Raw genomic sequence first — 19461 nt, forward strand, 5'->3', positions numbered from 1 at the left:
TTCAAAGCATTGCAAAAACTATTGTCAACTCATTCAAATATTGGATTTTTCCTTAAATCGTTCCCCAAAAGGAGAAAGTACATATTTTTTCCAGTAACTTAAAGAAATCTCTTCTCCTGCAGAAAACGTATTCAGTCCATTATTTCAAATTGAGTAATAACAGCAACTGATCCTTTCAGCTACTACACTGTAAACCTGTATCACAGAATGTAGCAACTGATAGTCTTTGAACGTGAAAGTTAAATCTGGTAGTTTGGGTTTTTTTTTTTTTTTTAATATTTCATTAACATGAGCAGTCACTTGGGACAAAGGTAATGTTGGTTTAAAACTAAGGAAGATCAATGCAGTGATGAAACTTGAACTAGAAAAGACGATCAGAAAAGATCAATGAAATGGGAAATAGATTTCCATTTCCCATTAGGAAAGATTCTGCAAGCAACCTGGTATTATATAAGAAGACCTTGGCAAATTATCAGATTATGGAGGAAGCAAATAAAGTAGCTACTAAGTTGGATGTTCAAATAGAATGGGATGGAAATGTAATGACATCAAGAGGGGATTCCGAATACACCTCAGAAACTGTTGATGATAGATGCCCATGGGTATTCAAGTTTTGTGCTTTTTTTTAAATCTAGGAATTGGAAAATGCAGTTGGGAGCTGGACAGATGACCTGGCACGGCTGACGATGCTGAAGGATGCGGTCTGTGCCTACATCAGTGCAGACGATATCTCCATCCTTAACGAACGCATGGAGCTTCTGCAAAGGCAGTGGGAAGAACTATGCCACCAGGTGAGACAAACTCTGGTCTCAGTATCCGCTCAGAAAGGTAGAGAACTGGAAGACGATTTGGAATGTCTGTGGCTATGTCCACATTTGGATAGAGGAAGACACTGTGCTTATTATAAGAATGCTTCAGATTAAGACAATTATATCATAACACTATATTTTAAATGCATCCAAACTGGATTCTCTTGCCCTTTCTTTTACTGGCTGTCAAAATATTTTAAAGAGGAAATACAGTTTTGTGGTTCACAGATGTGGTTTTGCTAGGTAGATATTGGTGGTCTCTTTCTTAGTTGAAATGTGAAAAAACAAGGTTTTATTTGCAGTCGTAGCTAATGCTGTGAGTGGTTTTGTACATTTAACATTTATTATTGCTGTTGATCTACCATAGTTGTTTCTTCATAATTCATGGGTGTATGGCATTTTTAGCCATACTTTATTTATTTAGTAAGTACGTTCTGTGTGCACAGTACCTTAAAAGAGATCCCAGATTGGGTTTTGATTTGGAAATGAAAGGGAGAGATTGCTGGAGTAGCAAGGAGAGGACATTTGAGGCAAAGAGGAATAATAGATAGGCCCGCAAGTGAAGAATAGCTGCGACTCATAGCCTTGAGATCATAGCCTCCAGGAAGCAGGAACCGTGTTCCTGCTGTCGTGTTCCTTCCTGTACCTCGATTGCCTTATCTGGCACAAAATAGGTTATGATGCATATTTGTTAAGTGAATCATTCACATTAATTATTGTGAATTTCACAAGCTACAGTAGATGTCCCTACAAACTAAGGGCAGTGTGGATTGCAGAGAATAAAGGAAATGCTTGTTGAACTGGATAAATCTTGAATCGAGTGCTGAGATCAGAGTGGAAGGGCCAGCTTGGTGTAGAGGGAGAACGTGGATGTGCTAGACAAGGTTGCAGCTTGAAAAAGGCACAGGAGTAGAGCAGAGAGAGGACCTGGCTGGGGAAAAGCAGGTGTTGGAAGGATGAACTAGAGAAAAACTCTGGAGCACACTTGGTAAATGTGTGAACAGTTTCATGTGTGTGTGTGTGTGTGTGTATTTGTGTGTGTGTGTGCTTTTTAAAAAAATAATTGTAAGATGATTTTCATAAATATGTTAATGATTTGCATTCAAAATTAATTTAGCCGCTTTCCCCAGAGTTCTATATTCTCAATGAACAGTGAGAAACTTACATGGAGTGTGGTGATGTTCATCACACTTTATTCTTTTCTGAGTTCTTCAATCCAAAATCAATACTACCCAGTAAATTAGTGTACACTTTTAGATGTAAAGATTTTATCACAGCATATATAAATGAAAGATATTCGGTGGGTACAGATATTGGAAAATGCCCACAGCAATGTTCAGTTACTCTTGTGAGCCTTGTTCATCTGTTTTTCTTAAAACTGGGAAAAGTCTAACACTACTTGCTGACTCAGTACTTTTTAGCATATTATGTGAAATGAGTTAGACTAGATCCATTTCTCTAGCTAACTGATGTCTCTAAAGCTTTCAGAGAGATAACACCTTAGATATTGGCTTCCATCTCCTTCCCAAACCTACCGTGAACCTCTCTATGCCAAGACCTTGCTCAGGCCATTGTTCCTGTCTAGACTTCCTGCGTAGACTATTCCTTCCTTTCTGATTTTCTAAACTATCCTCTTCTGTTGAATTCCAGTACTCTTGTGATGCCATTGTTTGAAATGCTCAGACCTCCGTTCCTCTGAACGCCCATTTCCCTTTTGGTCTATGCCATCATGTGACAGTGCCTTGCTCCTTTTTTCCTCTTCTCCTTCTTCTCCTTCTTTTTCTCCTTCTCCTTCTTTTTCTCCTTCTTTTTTAATGCCTGTGACATGAGTTCAAGATCGTGAAGCCCTTGAGGACAAACCCTTTCTTTGCATCTCCAGTGCCTAAAACGGCTGAGTGTTTCTACTGTTGATTATTAAGACAAGACTTTAGGATATTATTTTATATCTTATGTTCCTCTAAATGTATAAAATAATGACAAGGTTTCTGAATATTTAGGAGGGTAAGAAGATTATAATTATGTAATACTTTTTGATTTAGGGAAACTGATACTGTGTAAGAATGCCACCAGGTACAAAGGATACCAACTTCCAGTTACAAGATGAATAAGTTCCAGGGATCTAATGTACAGCATGGGGACTATTGTTAACAGACTGGATTATATATTTGAGAGTAGATCTTAAATGTTCTCACCACACAACATATAATGGTAATTATGTGAGGTGATAGAGATGTTAATTAACCTTGTGGTAATCATTTCACCATATATATGAATATCAAATCATCGTGTTGTACATCTTAAACTTACACAGTGTTATACGTCACTTATATCTCACTAAAGCTAGAAAAGGAGAAAAGCAAAGAAAAGTTTATATGTTGTAAAATTACTTACCAGACTTAAACATATCTAGGCGACAGTCTGTTTAGAAATACATTTTGAAAGCTTCTGTTGATCATATGGCATGCTGTAAAGAGATTAATACCTTGCACCTGTGAGTAGACTAGACAAGTAAAAAAAAAAAGAGGAAGCAGAAACATAGTGTTTCTAGAAACTTTCTATATTGAGTGTGTTAAGGCATGAAGCTAAAGCATACTTGTCTCACATTACTTCAGTCTAAACAGCATTATTTAAACCAGTGAGAGTTTAGTCATGTGATTCATACCAAAGGTGTCAGGGTATAATTGTAAGGAGGAATACAGACCAGTTACTACTTCTTGAGTTAGTGTTTCCGGAGAACTTCTGTCAAGTATGAAACCGCAAAAGGAAACGAGCTTGTGCCTATGTCTCATTTTCAAAGTTAAAAACTTTAGAGAAACATGGCATAATCCCTCTGTTAAAGACCAAGTAGTGCGTTCATATTCCAATAGAAGCAATCGGTCGGAGGTCCGGATTGATTGGGGCTGCAGGCAAGGAGGCGGCGGCCGCCCTGTTCATAAGCATCACAGACTAGAGGTAATGGAGGAAAGCATCCTGCCTTCAAATAGACTCACCAAATGGTTTGTCGTGCCTGTGTACAGCCGTGGCTTGTATTTGCTTTTAATTCCTGTTTTGGTTTGTAGAGCTGTGTGTAATTCCAGTTGAGATATAAATATATCATCATTGTAATTGCTCGGTGTTCTTTCAAATTGTCACGGGAAAAATATCTGAAGCAGAAGAGGATGTGTTTCCTGTTCAGCTGCCTCACACTCTGGGGGTTTTAGCTGGTGTTTGTCAGCTGTTGGCAGTGCAGCGTGTTTATACCCTTGAGAAAACGTAAATGTGTGCTAAACTGGTGAGTAATTTAAGGGTTTCCACTGAACTCAAAGACAGTGATGGTAAAGCTCACTTATCGTACAGCCTAAATATTAGTTTTACAAACCAAAAGGAAAATTCGGTCCCCTTTATTAATTTAAATCTTTTGAAAAGATTGGGGCGCCAGTTTGTAACCAGAGCTTGTGGCCTACCTGTTTCTTCCTTCAACTGTTGCTCTGCTTAAGCAAATGAAACGAAAGCAACACTTGCATGGTATGTGAGAAAGACGAGAAATATATATTTAAGCTGCTTATTGAATACATGAGTGTCAGGAGAAAAAAATATTAAAAACTCAAGTGATGCCCTGTTGTCGTATATGGTTAAGTAGACTGAACTTTTGTTAAGTCTTCAGGATACACTGGTCACTTTCTAAAATTATTTTCCTGTTTGAAGAATATATTCTATTATGAGCTTACAGTATTCCGGTGCATAAGACAGTACATGGCACATAGTAGACACATGTTTACTGCAAACCAGAAACATTTGTTTAATGAATTTTGGAACAAATGAAAGATTAATTTACAAATGACAAGAATAAAGCTCAAGAAAGATGAGTGACCTTGCCCTGGTCATATCATTAGTAAGTGATGGAGATTGTTTTTGAACCACATCTGCCTCTGCGTATTTGATCATAATGTTATGTTGCAAAAACCTGTATCAAAGTGTATCAGAGATTCAAGCTTTGCTGCTGTGGTCCTTTTTTTTTTTTTTTTGGCCATGCCGTGCAGCTTGCAGGATCTTAGTTCCCCAACCAGGGATTGAACCCCGGCCCTCAGCAGTGAAAGCGTGGCGTCTTTCCAGTCTAACCACGGGACCGCCAGGGAATCCCTTTGCTGGTTCTATTTTGTATTGATATAAACAAATGCCTCAAATTTGTCTGACCTCCTCTCTCCCTGTCTCTGAAATCAGAGTAATACCTACCCCTCAAAGTAATAATATTTTTCTGTTATGTAGTCGTCTTCCCTGCAGATGTTGTTGAGAAAAGCCCTAGAATTTATTCTTGCTGATGGCCAAGATTTGGGGGAAGAGGCAGAGAGGCGATGCACATAGCAAGACTCGTTAGTCTGAAGTCTGAAAGGCAGGGGTTTCTAACCTTTGCATGGAAAACAGTTGCTTCAGGCAGTTTCAACTATGAAAATATAGTTTCAGCTTGGACATCAGTCGAAGCAGAATTTTACTACCAGCCTGACTCTGCTGCTTTGTGAATGAAAAAGAAAAGTCATATCCACGAGAAAGTTCAAAATCTCAGCAGATCAGATGGCACTCTGCTATCAGAGATTGAGAGGAACATGGTGCTGGACGGATTGTACTCTTCAGTGCTGTCTTGGTAGAGCTTAACGTAGGTGAAATTTGTCTCCAAAACTTTTAATCTTGTTTTCTTGGTTTTTCACATTCCTATCAATACCCACACCAAGTAAATGCACTGTTGTTCTGTATTTTTCTGCCTCAAAGAAAAATTCATGGTAAACTGAATTATACTAGTGGGGAAGTACTTAATGGATCAACCAGTGTCACTCTACCCAGAGAAATTTTTATTTTAAAAGATCATATTAGCTCAAAAGAGTGAATTTCTAATGGTGGCATTTCAAAAATTATGGCAGGTTATGGGGTTCGCCATCTAAGCAGCTCACTAAGCTTGGCCCTGGTATAGGTATCCTGGGCTCATAGTCTGAATCCCAACACTTTCATTTTTTTTTTTGAGAGAACTTCAGTATTTTTTTAACCATTTTTTAAATTGAAGTATAGTTAATTTACAATGTTGTGTTAGTTTCAGGTGTACAGTAAAGTCATTCAGAATATATATGTATTCTTTTTCAGGTTCTTTTCCATTATTGGTTACTGCAAGATATTGATTATAGGTCTGTGTGCTATACAGTAGGTCCTCGTTGGTTATCTATTTTATATATAGTAGTGTGTATATGTTAATCCCAACCTCCTAATTTATCCCGCCCCCCCCCCCCCACCCGCTGTCCCCTTTGGTAACCATAAGTTTGTTTTCTATGTCTGTGAGTCTATTTCTGTTTTGTAAATAAGTTCATTTGTATCATTTTTTTAGAGTCCACATATAAGTGATATCATATGATATTTGTCTTTCTCTGTCTGACTTCACTTAATATGATCATCTCTAGATCCATCCATGTTGCTACAGATGGCATTATTTCATTATTTTTTATGGCTGAGTAATATCCCAGTGTGTGTGTGTGTGTGTGTGTGTGTGTATGTGTGTGTGTGTATACACACACCACATCTTTATTCATTCGTCTGTTGATGGACACTTAGGTTGCTTCCATGTCTTAGCTATTGTAAATAGTGCTGCTGTGAACATAGGGGTGCATTCATCTTTTCAAATTAGAGGTTTCTCAGGTATATGCCCAGGATTGGGGTTGCAGGATCATATAGTAACGCCATTTTTAGTTTTTTGGCGTTTTTTTTTTGTGGTACGCGGGCCTCTCACTGTTGTGGCCTCTCCCGTTGCAGAGCACAGGCTCTGGACGCGCAGGCTCAGCGGCCATGGCTCACGGGCCTAGCTGCTCCGCGGCATGTGGGATCTTCCCAGACTGGGGCACAAACCCGTGTCCTCTGCATCGGCAGGCGGACTCTCAACCACTGCACCACCAGGGAAGCCCCATTTTTAGTTTTTTAAGGAACCTCCGTACTGTTCTCCATAGTGGCTGCACCAATTTACATTCCCACCAACAGTGTAGGAGGGTTCCTTTTTCTCTACGCCCTCTCAAGCACTTATTATTTATAGACTTTTTGATGATGGCCATTCTGACCAGTGTCAGGTGATACCTCATTGTAGCTTTGATTTGCCTTTCTCTAATAATTAGTGATGTTGAGCATTTTTTCATTGCCTGTTAGCCATCTGTATGTCTTCTTTGGAGAAATGTCTATTTAGATCTTCTGCCCATTTTTTGATTGGGTTGTTTGTTTCATATTGAGCTGTATGAGCTATTTGTATATTTTGGAAACTAATCCCTTGTCAGTCGCATCGTTTGCAATTATTTTCTCCCATTCTGTAGGTTGTCTTTTCATTTTGTTTATGGTTTCCTTTGCCATGCAAAAGCTTTTAAGTTTAATTAGGTCCCATCTGTTTATTTTTGTTTTTATTTCCATTACTCCAGGATATGGATCCAAAAAGATATTGCTGTGATTTATGTCATAAAGTGTCTGCCTATGTTTTCCTCTAGGTGTTTTGTAGTATCCAGTCTTATCTTTAGGTCTTTAATCCATTTTGAGTTTATTTTTGTGTATGGTATTAGAGAATGTTCTAATTTCATTCTTTTACATGTAGCTGTCCAGTTTTCCCAGCATCATTTATTGAAGAGACTCTCTTTTCTCCATTATATATTCTTGTCTTCTCTGTTGAAGATTAGTTGGCCATAGGTGCATGGGTTTATTTCTGGGCTTTCTATCCTGTTCCATTGATCTATGTGTCTGTTTTTTGTGCTAGTACCATACTGTTTTGGTTACTGTGGCTTTGTAGTATAGTCTGAAGTCAGGGATCCTGATTCCTCCAGCTCCCTTTTTCTTTTTCAAGATTGCTTTGGCTATTCAGAGTCTTTTGTGTTTCCATACACATTAAAAATTATTTTATTCTAATTCTGTGAAAAACGCCATTGGTAATTTGATAGAGATTGCATTGAATCTGTAGATTACCTTAGGTAGTATGGTCATTTTAACAATATAAATTCTTCCAATCCAAGACCATGGTATTTCTTTTCATCTGTTTGTGTGATCTTCAATTTCTTTCATCAGCATCTTATAGTTTTCAGAGTATAGGTCTTTTGCCTGCTTAGGTAGGTTTATTCCTAGGTATTTTATTCTTTTTCATGTGATTAATTCCCACCCTTTTCTAGGATGTAGAATCATAGACATTTGGGGCTGTGAGGGACCTTGAATATTATTTACCTAATCATTGACAGAGCCAACCCTAGGCAGAATTGCTAACTAGGAAGTGTATAACACCTTAGAAATATTTTCATTTTCATTTAAAAAAAGGAAACTCGGGCTTCCCTGGTGACGCAGTGGTTGAGAGTCCGCCTGCCGATGCAGGGGACACGGGTTCGTGCCACGGTCTGGGAGGATCCCACATGCCGCGGAGCAGCTAGGCCCGTGAGCCATGGCCGCTGAGCCTGCGCGTCCGGAGCCTGTGCTCCGCAAGGGGAGAGGCCACATCAGTGAGAGGCCCACATACCGCTAAAAAAAAAAAAAAAAAAAAAAAAAGGAAATTAATTCAAAATGCATTGAAGAGTAAAATAGATCCATGGATAAAGGAATGTATGTGTTAAAGCAAAATGTAGCAAAATGTTAACAATTTTAGAGTCTAGGGAATATATCATAGCTGTTTACCATACAATTCCTTCAACTTTTCTGTGTGTCTGATGTTTTTCATAATAAAGTATTGCCGGAAAAAGGAAAATTGAAAGGTAGGTGTTTAATGTGGTGGGATATATGGCAGAATGTCTAGCATTATCAACATGACTGTTTAGAATGTCTGCAAAAGTGGATCATCTTCTTACCACTCAGATCGCATTTTATTTTGCTAACATGCAGTTTAGCTCAACTAGAAACATTTCTTAGTATCTCAACCAGCACTGCAAAGACAAGAGTATTATGATGTCAGAAAGTTTTAGAATTCTGGAAAGGATCATTCTAGACCTAGAGATAAGAAAACAGGTGTATTGTATCTATATTGTATAAAGAACTATTAAAACTCAATAATAAAAAACAATCCAATTAAGAAATGGGCAAGAAATTTGACCAGATAATTCTCCAAAGAAGACATACAAATGGCCAAGAATATGAAAAGATTCTCAACATCACTAGCCATCAGGGAAATGCAAATCAGAACCACAATGAGATAGCACTTTATATCCAGTAGGATGACTGCAATCCAGAAGACAGATAATAACAGGTGTTGGTGAGGATGTGGAGAAATTGGAACCCTACTACTGGTGGGAATGTAAAATGTCACAGGCACTTCACAAAACAATCTGTACTGTTGCCATATAACCCAGCAAGTCTACTCCTGGGAATGTGCCCCAAGAGAAGTGAAACATATGTCCACACAAACACTTGTACTCAAATGTTCATAGCAGCATTATTCATAATAGCTAAAAAGTGGACACGACTCAAATGTCCATCAGTAGATGAATTGATAAATAAAATGTGGTATATCTATGTGGAAACATATCTTCAGCAATAAAAAGGAATGAAGTACTGACACATGCTCCAACATGGATGAACCTTAAAAACATTATGCTAAGTGAAAGGAGCCCATCACAAAAGATAGCACATCGAATGATTCCATTTATGTGAAATGTCCAGAATAGACAAATTCACAGAGATAGAGAGTAGGTTAAGGTTGGGAGGAGGGTGCAGGGGTAGGCAAAGGAGTGAGTACTGATGGGTACAGGGGGTTTGGGGTTTTTTTTTATATTGATGAACATGTTATAGCATTGATGGTGGTGGTGGCTTTGAAACTGTGAACATGCTGAAAAGAGCTGAGTCGCACACTTTAAACAGGAAATGGTGTGGAAACTACATCTCAGCAAACCTGTTACAGGAGAAAAGAAACAAAGATACAAAAATCAAAATAGAAAGCAGGCAGGGAAATAAAAGAACTTGCTCAAAGTGAAGTGATCAAGATAGAGCTGATCAGGGAATGTGCCTCTTCCACTGGCACTCCACTCTCTCCTGACACCTGACGCTCAATTAATTCTCCCCTCCTTCCCTATTTTTCTTTCATTTTTTTTCTTTCCTTTTTCCCTTTTCCTTCCTTCTTTTGTATTTCTTTCCTTCTTCTCTTTTTTTCTGCCCTTTACCTTCCTCCTTTTCTTATTTCTTCTTTTCTTTCCTGTTTCTTTCCTTTTTAGTAAAAGTACATTCCATGATCCTGTATCATAGCTGCACAGAACCAACTGTAGTGAGAAGCTAGATTTTTTTAAAATAAATTTATTTATTTATTTATTTTTGGCTGCGTTGGGTCTTCATTGCCATGCACGGGCTTTCTCTAGTTGCAGCGAGTGGGGGCTACTCTTCCTTGCAGTGCGCGGACTTCTCATTGCGGTGGCTTCTCTTGTTGCGGAGCACAGGCTCTAGGAGCGCGGGCTTCAGTAGTTGTGGCTTGCGGGCTCCGTAGTTGTGGCTTACAGGCTCTAGGCGCGTGGGCTTCAGTAGCTGTGGCACGTGGGCTCAGTTGCTCCGCAGCATGTGGGATCTTCCAGGACCAGGGTTCGAACGCATGTCCCCTGCACTGGCAGGTGGATTCTTAACCACTGCACCACCAGGGAAGTCCCGAGAAGCTAGATTGTTCAGAACCTTTAATAAGTGAATGTGCATGTGGCTCTTCAGGAGGGAAGTAGCAGATTCAGTGTCTCCCACTTGTGAAACTCGCTAGGCTGGAGCAGAGCTCCTGGGACTGGGCCTCAGGGAACAGTGGCCTAAAGAGGTGCACAACTACTGCTCATCTTAGTCGACCCAACAGAGTTTATTTGCTCTTTTCCTCAGGGTATGAGCTCCACTCTGATTATGCTTTTGCATTTTCTCCCATTTTAAACTTTTCAGCTCTCTTTAAGGCAGCAGCAAGTAAGTGAGAGACTGAATGAATGGGCCGTCTTCAGTGAAAAGAACAAGGAGCTTTGCGAATGGTTGACTCAGATGGAAAGCAAAATTTCTCAGAATGGAGACATTCTCATTGAAGAAATGATTGAGAAGCTCAGGAAGGTATGAGATGTGTGGCTACATGTGCTTAGATGATCTTTTAATGGGTACAGAAGACAACCTTGCTCCTAGTTACTTTCTTGAGAAAGGAGCACTCTATTATAAGCATTTTATCTTTTTAATATAAAATAAACTTGACTGAAAAGACCTCCTTTACATACAGAATATATAGAATATTTTCAATTCGCGATGAAATAGATTATCTACTGATAGATAATGTTCAGTATTTTTAGATTTTATCTACCTGTTCAGCAGGAATTATTTATGTGTGTTGGTTGTCTTTGTTTTTAATTGAAGTATAGTTGATTTATTGTTTGTTTTTCAAGAGGTAAAATCACCAAAGAGGAACTAAAAGAAAAAATTCCTAGGATCAATTAAACTGACATTTTCTCTGTAAGTCATGATTTATAGACAGTTACAGGAATGAGGACTTTCCTGAGAATTTTAGCTTCATATTAATTTCAAGTTATGTATGATTATTAAACTATTTTATATGCTCAAATAGATCTAGATCATTTTTCATGTCTATACAGGACTGGTCAAATTTACTAGCATTTAAAAATGTTTTTGATGGTTTCAGTGGTGTTTCCACACTGTTTTTGAACAGCTAATCATTTAAATTTTATCTCCCTTCTAAGTACATATCACTATCTGAAGTACAATGCATTTTCCCAATTTACTTGTTTATTATCTGTCTACAGTGAAGCCCCACTGGACTGTAAGCCTCACGGGAGCAGGGACTTTGTCTGTTTTGTTCATTGCTGTATCTCCTGCAACCAGAGCAGTGCCTGACTTTTCATAAGTACTCAGTCATTACTTACTGAATAAATGAATTATAGCTTCATTCATTATGAAAAGAAATATAGCTAATTATTAGGAAAAATATATTTACCTACAAAGTTATTAATATTACATCTTGGCTTTGGAGTTTATTTTTCTCTCATGTATGTGCTTGGGCATATACACGGAAAAACAGAAACTCCAGAGCCCGTATGTGATATGGATAACTCTATAGGTTTACTTAAAATTGCAAGTTCTCAGCATCAGCATTTGTGTATTTGTTATTGTAAGCCTTTAAAATGTGGGCAGAGATGGTACAGACTTCATTTCAGCATCTGCTAAAAGCTCTGCCCTTTGCTGGTTTCTGGGTGTCAGATAATGTTCTACCAGACATGATTAATGTATAATAGGTACTATAGTGAAGTTTGCTACAGAATAAATTTTAATTAAATGTATTTATACTCTGATTGATTTTATCATGAAATTTAAGATGCATAGTTTGGGGGCTTGACACACATAATTTTGTTATACTCTTTGGAAACATTTGGAATAATTTTTAAAATATCAACTATACCATTCTGTATATATAATAAGTTATGGACTTTAAAATAAAGTCTTTATGAGCTTACCCCATGTGGTATCTCTTTTGTAAAGAAAAATAACATGGAGGCTTGGTAATTTTGACAACTTAGAAAAAAGAAATTAATAAACAGACTGTAACCATGGTATGGGTACCTACTGGCATTAACACTCAACATGGTACTTTAAAAGACAACCTAAGAGTATTATTTTACTATAAATACTATTTTAAGCTTGGCATAATTCCTTTGAAATAATATCATCTCAGAAACAATATCATTCTCAGTAATATCATCTCAAATTTGTAATAACACATTATAACTATTAAGAAATACACCTGGTATGTTGGTCTTTGACTCCCATGGGCTTGAAGTAACATAGAAAGGAGAGTAGGTGGAGGTGCTGGGCCTGAGGGAGCATTCAAAACCGCAGTAGAATAAAATTTCACCGGCTCCATCCATTCTCTGGGGCCCTTTTTACTTAGATAACTGATTTGAGAGGGTAGCCCTGTTACCAAGGTAACTTGAGAGCAATAGAAGGTGAAGATACCCATATTCCTATAATATCTGTCTGGGTATATTATTTTGCTGAGAAAATATCTGCTGCCTAACAGGAGCTTAAGCCAGAAATAAAACACGTGATTCTAAAGTTTGGATGCTGTCACTATGACAAGAAATTAAGAGGATCAATTGGTCCAGAGGCTGGGGGGAGGGTGGGGGGACAGGTAGGGGTCAAGGGGAGATGTCCTTTCATCATCATTTAAATCATACTGTTCAGTGGCCTTTCTGTTACTGTAGACCACATTGAGAGCCTGTCCTTCTTACCTAAAACAATCTTTAAGAGGAGCTGCTACAGAAACTGGATAGATGAGGAAGGTTGGAGACCCATTGATCCTCTAAGACCAATGGTTATTGTTCTTGAGAGTTAATTTGCCAATGATTTATGTGCTGTAAAATATTGGCGCTGTGTAGAGGACAGCTCTGTAAAATATTGACGCTGTATAGAGGACAGCTCTGTAAAATATTGGCGCTGTGTAGAGGACAGCTCTTTAAAATGAAAGTAGTCTTTTAAATCATTCTGCACAAGTAACAGTTGACATACACATACATATACATTTACATATACACGTAGTCACACATCTTATTAGCGTCTTGTCAGCTATTTGTATGAGGATTGATTCTAAATATAACATGTGGTTGGTGATTAGAGCAACACGGTATAACTTCCCAGCATTGAAATCCTTCAAGCTTTGTCTTTTGTTTCTATGTATATACGTTTATTGCTTTTTTTAATGCCCGTTTTAAGTAAATGGAAAGCACCCCCATTTCCTTTAAGAACATCTGTATAAAAATTCAATCTGGACTTTGCCTACATACCGAAAATAACAGGTACCACTAATTCTTGTGTACTGGGACTCACATTCACACAGTGTTCCTTATGCCTGAACTATTTCCAAGCAGTAGAAAACTGTAATTACCATGTTTCTAGTAGAGCCAGACTGAATGCATCAAGGATATGCTTTCTGACCTCTGTGATTGCCATTTATTGTACAGGATTATCAAGAGGAAATTGCTATTGCCCAAGAGAACAAAATACAGCTCCAGCAAATGGGAGAACGACTTGCCCGAGCCAGCCATGAAAGCAAAGCATCTGAGATTGAATACAAGCTCGGGAAGATCAATGACCGATGGCAGCACCTCCTGGACCTCATGGCAGCCAGGTAAAAAGGACCTTAGTCAATAGGACACACATGCAGAATCGCAAAGCTTTCAGGCTGCCTTCCATTTCAGCTAAAGATCGTCCAATAAATCTCTGTGTTCTTTATCCCACCATTTTAGTTCATGCTTGTCTCATAAATGTCACTTTCGTTAACTTTAAAATTCTCCTTCTTATTTCATAAATTCAGTGGTGTTTGCATTTAACTGAAAGAGGGAAAGTCATATCCAGACAAAATCCATTCCCAAGAGAAAATTCTTTATTCTGGGGCTTCAGAATACTCAACTTCCTATAAGGAAGAAAATGAAACTGCTGACCAGTGTCTGTGGAGGTGTGTTTGTCTGAAGTGGCAAAATATATGTGTATATATATATATATATATATATATATATATATATAATTATATAAATATAGTATAGTTAATTAATATATATATGTAATCACATTCCTACTGTCTTTTTGATTAGCAAGGTGTGGGAATAAATCTAATTATTGCCATTCTGCTTAGACGTAAAAATAATCCGCTGCGTTACTGTAATTTTGTATTTAACGCTAGTGATAACTGTACGTGTCTACCACATATCTGAGAGGAATGTTACATTCAGTTTCTGTTGCGGAAGGGCAGGGTGAGCGAAAGGGATAAAAGTCAAAAAGAAAAAGTATCTAAGGATCTTTACTAGCAATACAGAAATCTGATATGATTGAATGAAGCACTGTGTCACTTGACATAAGGGTTATTTTTTAAAGGGAAGGGCTAGGTAGATGCTTTATTTGAGGTGAACTTTGCTTCTTGTTGGAATGTAGCCTCCATGAGGGCAGGCATCCTTGTCCATTCTATTCACTGTATATCACAAGCACCAAGAGTATACCTGAATGCAGTTGGGGCTCAATAAATATTTGAATGAATGTATGAATGAATAATATGTGAATGGATAGTCTTCTTTACGGCAGTTAGGAGAGTTGGAATGTTTACACATGCTTCTGATTCACAGCCATTTGGGAGCTATCCGAAAATACACTTTTTAAAAAATCCGGATTCTTTTCCTTAGCCATGCTGCATGAAGGTGGACACGAAATAGTGCCTTTTGAATACTGTGTACCCACAAAGACTTCATACGGGCATGGCAAGTCCATGTGTTGATTTTAAAAACATTTAGTATATTTCTTTTTCTATAAGGGAGTTATCAAAGAGGGTCTCCTTTAAGAAGGTGAGATTATAATTTGTTTTAGTGAGAATGAAACAAAAATGGAATAGATGTTGACCAATTTTTAAAATGTTTAACGGTAGTATTATAATAGCTAACATTTACTAAACCCTTAGTTCGTAGCAATGACCACGCTAAAGACTTCATGTACATCTTCTCGTGTGCTGTTCACAACATTCTTTGAGGTGGGTATTATTATTATACCCATTTTCCAGATGTGAAATGCTGAGGCTCAGGTTTGCCCCTGGTCATGCACGTGCTGAGTGGCAGAGTGCCCTAGAATACTGCACTCTCCTACCTGCCAAGCTTGTGACTTCTTTGTCCCTGTTCTAGAGAATACAATTAAAAGGAAGTTAGGTTCTGTTATTTATTTCTACAATCTAATTTCCCAGTCCTTTGTGAAGTACTGACAGCGACTATGAGAGATATAGGAGGTACAAAGACTGAAGCCCTTTCTTCAAGGAGTTCATAGTGGGAATTTAGACATGTGAAGAAATCAACTAAAATGATGTGCTAAATGCCTTGGTAAAAGTACCATAAAGAGATGGAAACTTAACGGTGCAGCTTAAACTACTGTAAGTATTTAGGCATTGGTAGATTTTAGAACCCCAGTGCTATGTTTAGCCTCACTTCTCCGTCACTGATAACCAAATCTTATTTCAGAGGGAGGAACTGAAGCCCTTTGTGCTATAAATACCCTTCTTAGGGAAGCCGCCCACTTGGTAAACATCCCTGGATTTTTTTCAGTCAGATTATGACTCATGGATTGGCTTTCATTTCCATGTAATCCAGTTAAACTAGTTAATATCCTTTTCTAATTTCTAGTTGGTTCAGTGGTGTGGAATATGGGGTTGCACTAAGTCAAAGTGTTTTAAATTTAATTTAATTTAATCACAAGCAGCTAGTTTGGTGTATGCCCGGCTGGTAGCCAGCGTTACATACAATGAGTTAGTTGTTTACTCCTCAAAGCCATGTTGATTTGTAACTTTCCTATCTAGTTTTTCTATCAAGAATTTTGTAGGTGTCATTTAGTTTATTTTTCCAAAGACACATTAGTAAATTTGAATCAATTAAATATAGGGTACACAGGCTTGCATTTAGTCACTAAAATGCTCATATGTTCCTACTTTTGTAGAATCTCATTATACACAGATGTAATATATATATTGTCCATTTCTAATTGTCTCCTTCCAACGTAGACCAGATGACATTTTGACCATTCATTTGTCCTGAGGTTTAATGCCACACTGGATTCATAGTTCCTTGAAGCCTCTCCTAAATGACACTTAGCCCTCACGTTTGCTTTCCACTTTTTGGTTTATTGCCTGTGCTAATGCACAGGCAAGATGACTGTCTTCCACACCCATCTTCAACTATGACCTGCCAGCTGAAATACTAAGTTTCTATGATTCAGTCTCATTCACTACTCTTCCCTCTTCCAAATTTTTTTAACATTGATTAATTGAAGCAGAACGTAACTGATGCCTTTGGGTATTTTCATGTTGTTTTGATGCTCTTGGGAATGGAGAGGTTATTTTTGAAGATGATCATATTTTCAGGTGAACAGCTTCCCAGCTAACAGAAAGATGGAAAAAAGAAAGAAGATTCACTGATAATAACCTGTTATATACAAATAGAATGCATAACTTTGAGTCAGATTCCTGTTACTAGTGGATTAGCTTAGACCATTCTAAGTACAAAGTAGATATGTTTTGCTTTGAATTTTTAAACTGACTGTCACCAAGCATTGTCAGTTTTTTAGGATAACAAAAAAATTTGCTCAGTTATTTTTAGGGCTCAGTGGATAATGTTATAGTATACTTTCTAGACCTACTCAGTTCAATATAGCAGTCACTAGCTACATGTGGCAATTTAAATGAGTTGAAATGGAATACAATTAAATTAGAATTTTTTTTAAACAATCTGATTTTATTTTTATTTTATCTTATTTATTTTTGGCTGTGTTGGGTTTCGTTGCGGTGCGCCGGCTTTCTCTAGTTGCAGTGAGCGGGGGCTACTCTTCATTGCAGTGAGTGGGCTTCTCGTTGTGGTGGCTTCTCTTGTTGTGGAGCACGGGCTCTAGGTGCGTGGGCCTCAGTAGTTGTGGCACGTGTGCTCAGTAGTTGTGGCTCTCGGGCTCTTAGAGCACACGCTCAGTAGTTGTGGCGCGCGGGCTTATTTGCTCCGCGGTATGTGGGATCTTGTCGGACCAGAGATCGAACGGGTGTCCCCTGCATTGGCAGGCGGATTCTTAACCACTGAGCCACCAGGGAAGCCCCCAATTAAATTAGAATTCAATTTTAATTACAGTCAGTTGCACTAGGCACATTTCCAGTGCTCAATAAGCACACGAGGATACTGTCTACCTTATTGGATACTGCAGACACAGAACATTCTCATCATCTCAGAAAGTTCTGTTGATCAATGCTGGCCTAGATAATTAAAAGCATTTCTGAGCCTTTAGCTTTCATTAAGAGTCAATATAATTTGACTGTAACTATAATTTATGTAAAAACAAATTGGTGTAACTATAATTTCTGTAAAACTGTCTTCAAGGACTCTAGCTCTCATTTTATCAGTGGACCTTATGCAAAAACCCACATGGGAATTTTTCCAGCGCCTAGCACTAACAGAAAATGTCTTTTAGCATCAGTAGTTCAGAGCTTCTAATGATAGAGAATACATTATTAAACATTTCCCATCTTGGTATCTAGGAACGTCAGACTCAAGTTGTTTGCCCTGCTGTAATGACTTTTTTTTTAGTTAACTGGACTCTCTAATATAAGGATATTTTTCTTTCCTCTACCAAACCGAAATACCCATCACCAAAACAAAGCACACATTAGTTATTTGGTTCTTTTTTTTTTAATAATAGTTTTATTGAGATACAATTCACATACCATACAACTCATATATCAAAAGTATACAATTCAGTGATTTTTAGTATATTTACAGAGCTGTGCATCCATCACCATAATCAATTTTAAAACATTTTCGTCACCCCCAAATAAAAACTTTAACCCCTTTTTTCCTTTCTGCCCTCCCTCCTTTTCCTCCAGTCCCAGGCAACTACTAATCCACTTCCTGCCTGTTTAGATTTACCGATTCTGGACAGTTCATATACACGATATCATACAGTATGTGGTCCCTTATGACTGGTTGTTTTTAATCTGTGTTTTAATTATAATTCCCTTAAACATTGTATAGAAGTAAAAACAAATATAATTTTTTAGAGCTATGGAATGCCTCCTGTTTATGAAGTACTTCCTCTGCATGTTGCTACAGGGCAGAAGCTGGCGAACTCTCTGCTTGGGGCCATATGGTAGATAATCTAGGCTGTGTGGGCTGGACAGTCCCTGACAAAGCCCTCTTCCATTGAATCACAAAAGCAGACAGTGTGTAGAGAAGCAACAGGTTTCAGTAACATTTTATTACCGAAACAGGTGGCCAGACATAGTTTGCAGACAGCCCTCTGGGATGAAAAAGAAAATGGTTCCCATCCAAATAAGGGTAAAAGGTAAAGTGAGGATACACGTGGTTCCTCACCTCAGGGCCTTCCCCTTTCTGTTACTTCTTCCTGCTCTCTCTCCTCTGTCTGGCCAGGCCAGCCCCTAATTCTTCTCCATGCTCCTCCTTTTCTCTAGATGAGATTAGATTCTTCTCATCTGCTCAGTAGGCTTTCTGTACAGAGTCCATAGCATTTCTCTTGATTATAATAAATATCTCGTGTGATAGACTGTTTAAAGTTTCTTTCCTCTATTGAAATGTAAGTATCTAACTTGATCACCACAGTAATCCCAGAACCTAACATAGTTCTTTGCATATAATTGTCACTCCAGTATTTGTTGAGTTTCTCAATCTGAGACATAGTGTTTGAAATGTGCCCTACATACAGATAAGAATATAGCAGAGCCTGGGCTTAGGGCTTTTGCCTGAATTATAAGGTGTTTCTGCTTCACCTACACTGTGATGTTTGCCAAATTACTTATCTTCTCAGTGCTTCAATTACACGGTGTCAAAGGTTATCAGGGGGATTAAATGAGGTGGTACCTGTAAACCACTTAGCACAGTGAAGTGCTCAATCAACAAATGTCAGCTGTCATCCCAGAGGGAGTTTAGAGGCTTGTGCAGTACAAGGAAGGCTTTGCAAAGTTGTAGCAGCTGCCCTCAGAAGGGGTTTCAGTCTAATGGGAGTCCTGCCCAAACAAGAGGAAAAAGAAAACTTAATTCTTGGAATTTGTGGCTGGTATTACCTCATGGTGATCCATTCAGAAAAGTCAAGGCAGGATCAGGAATTCTTTGATGCAGCAAGCAAGGAAATGACCAAGAACTAATCAAGAGTCCTAGGTTTAGCT

General features: G+C 38.2%; 1 protein-coding gene across 26 annotated transcripts in view; it reads left to right on the forward strand.

The window, feature by feature from the left end:
- The window catches only part of SYNE1 (spectrin repeat containing nuclear envelope protein 1), a 457069-nt gene that overhangs the window by 382673 nt on the left and 54935 nt on the right, over positions 1-19461 (forward strand). For 15 of the 26 annotated variants that reach the window (XM_032650735.1, XM_032650730.1, XM_032650734.1 and 12 more), the window contains 3 exons: positions 636-791; positions 10671-10829; positions 13739-13905. In XM_032650735.1, coding sequence (XP_032506626.1) covers positions 636-791; positions 10671-10829; positions 13739-13905 — 482 coding nt within the window. Of the gene's footprint in view, positions 1-635; positions 792-3676; positions 3762-3868; positions 5440-5918; positions 5960-10670; positions 10830-13738; positions 13906-19461 lie in introns of those variants that run through there. The other 11 variants (XR_004352466.1, XR_004352464.1, XR_004352465.1 and 8 more) reach the window with 11 other exon arrangements.

Source organism: Phocoena sinus, chromosome 12 (assembly GCF_008692025.1).
Source record: "Phocoena sinus isolate mPhoSin1 chromosome 12, mPhoSin1.pri, whole genome shotgun sequence".
Taxonomy (NCBI): Eukaryota; Metazoa; Chordata; class Mammalia; order Artiodactyla; family Phocoenidae; genus Phocoena; species Phocoena sinus.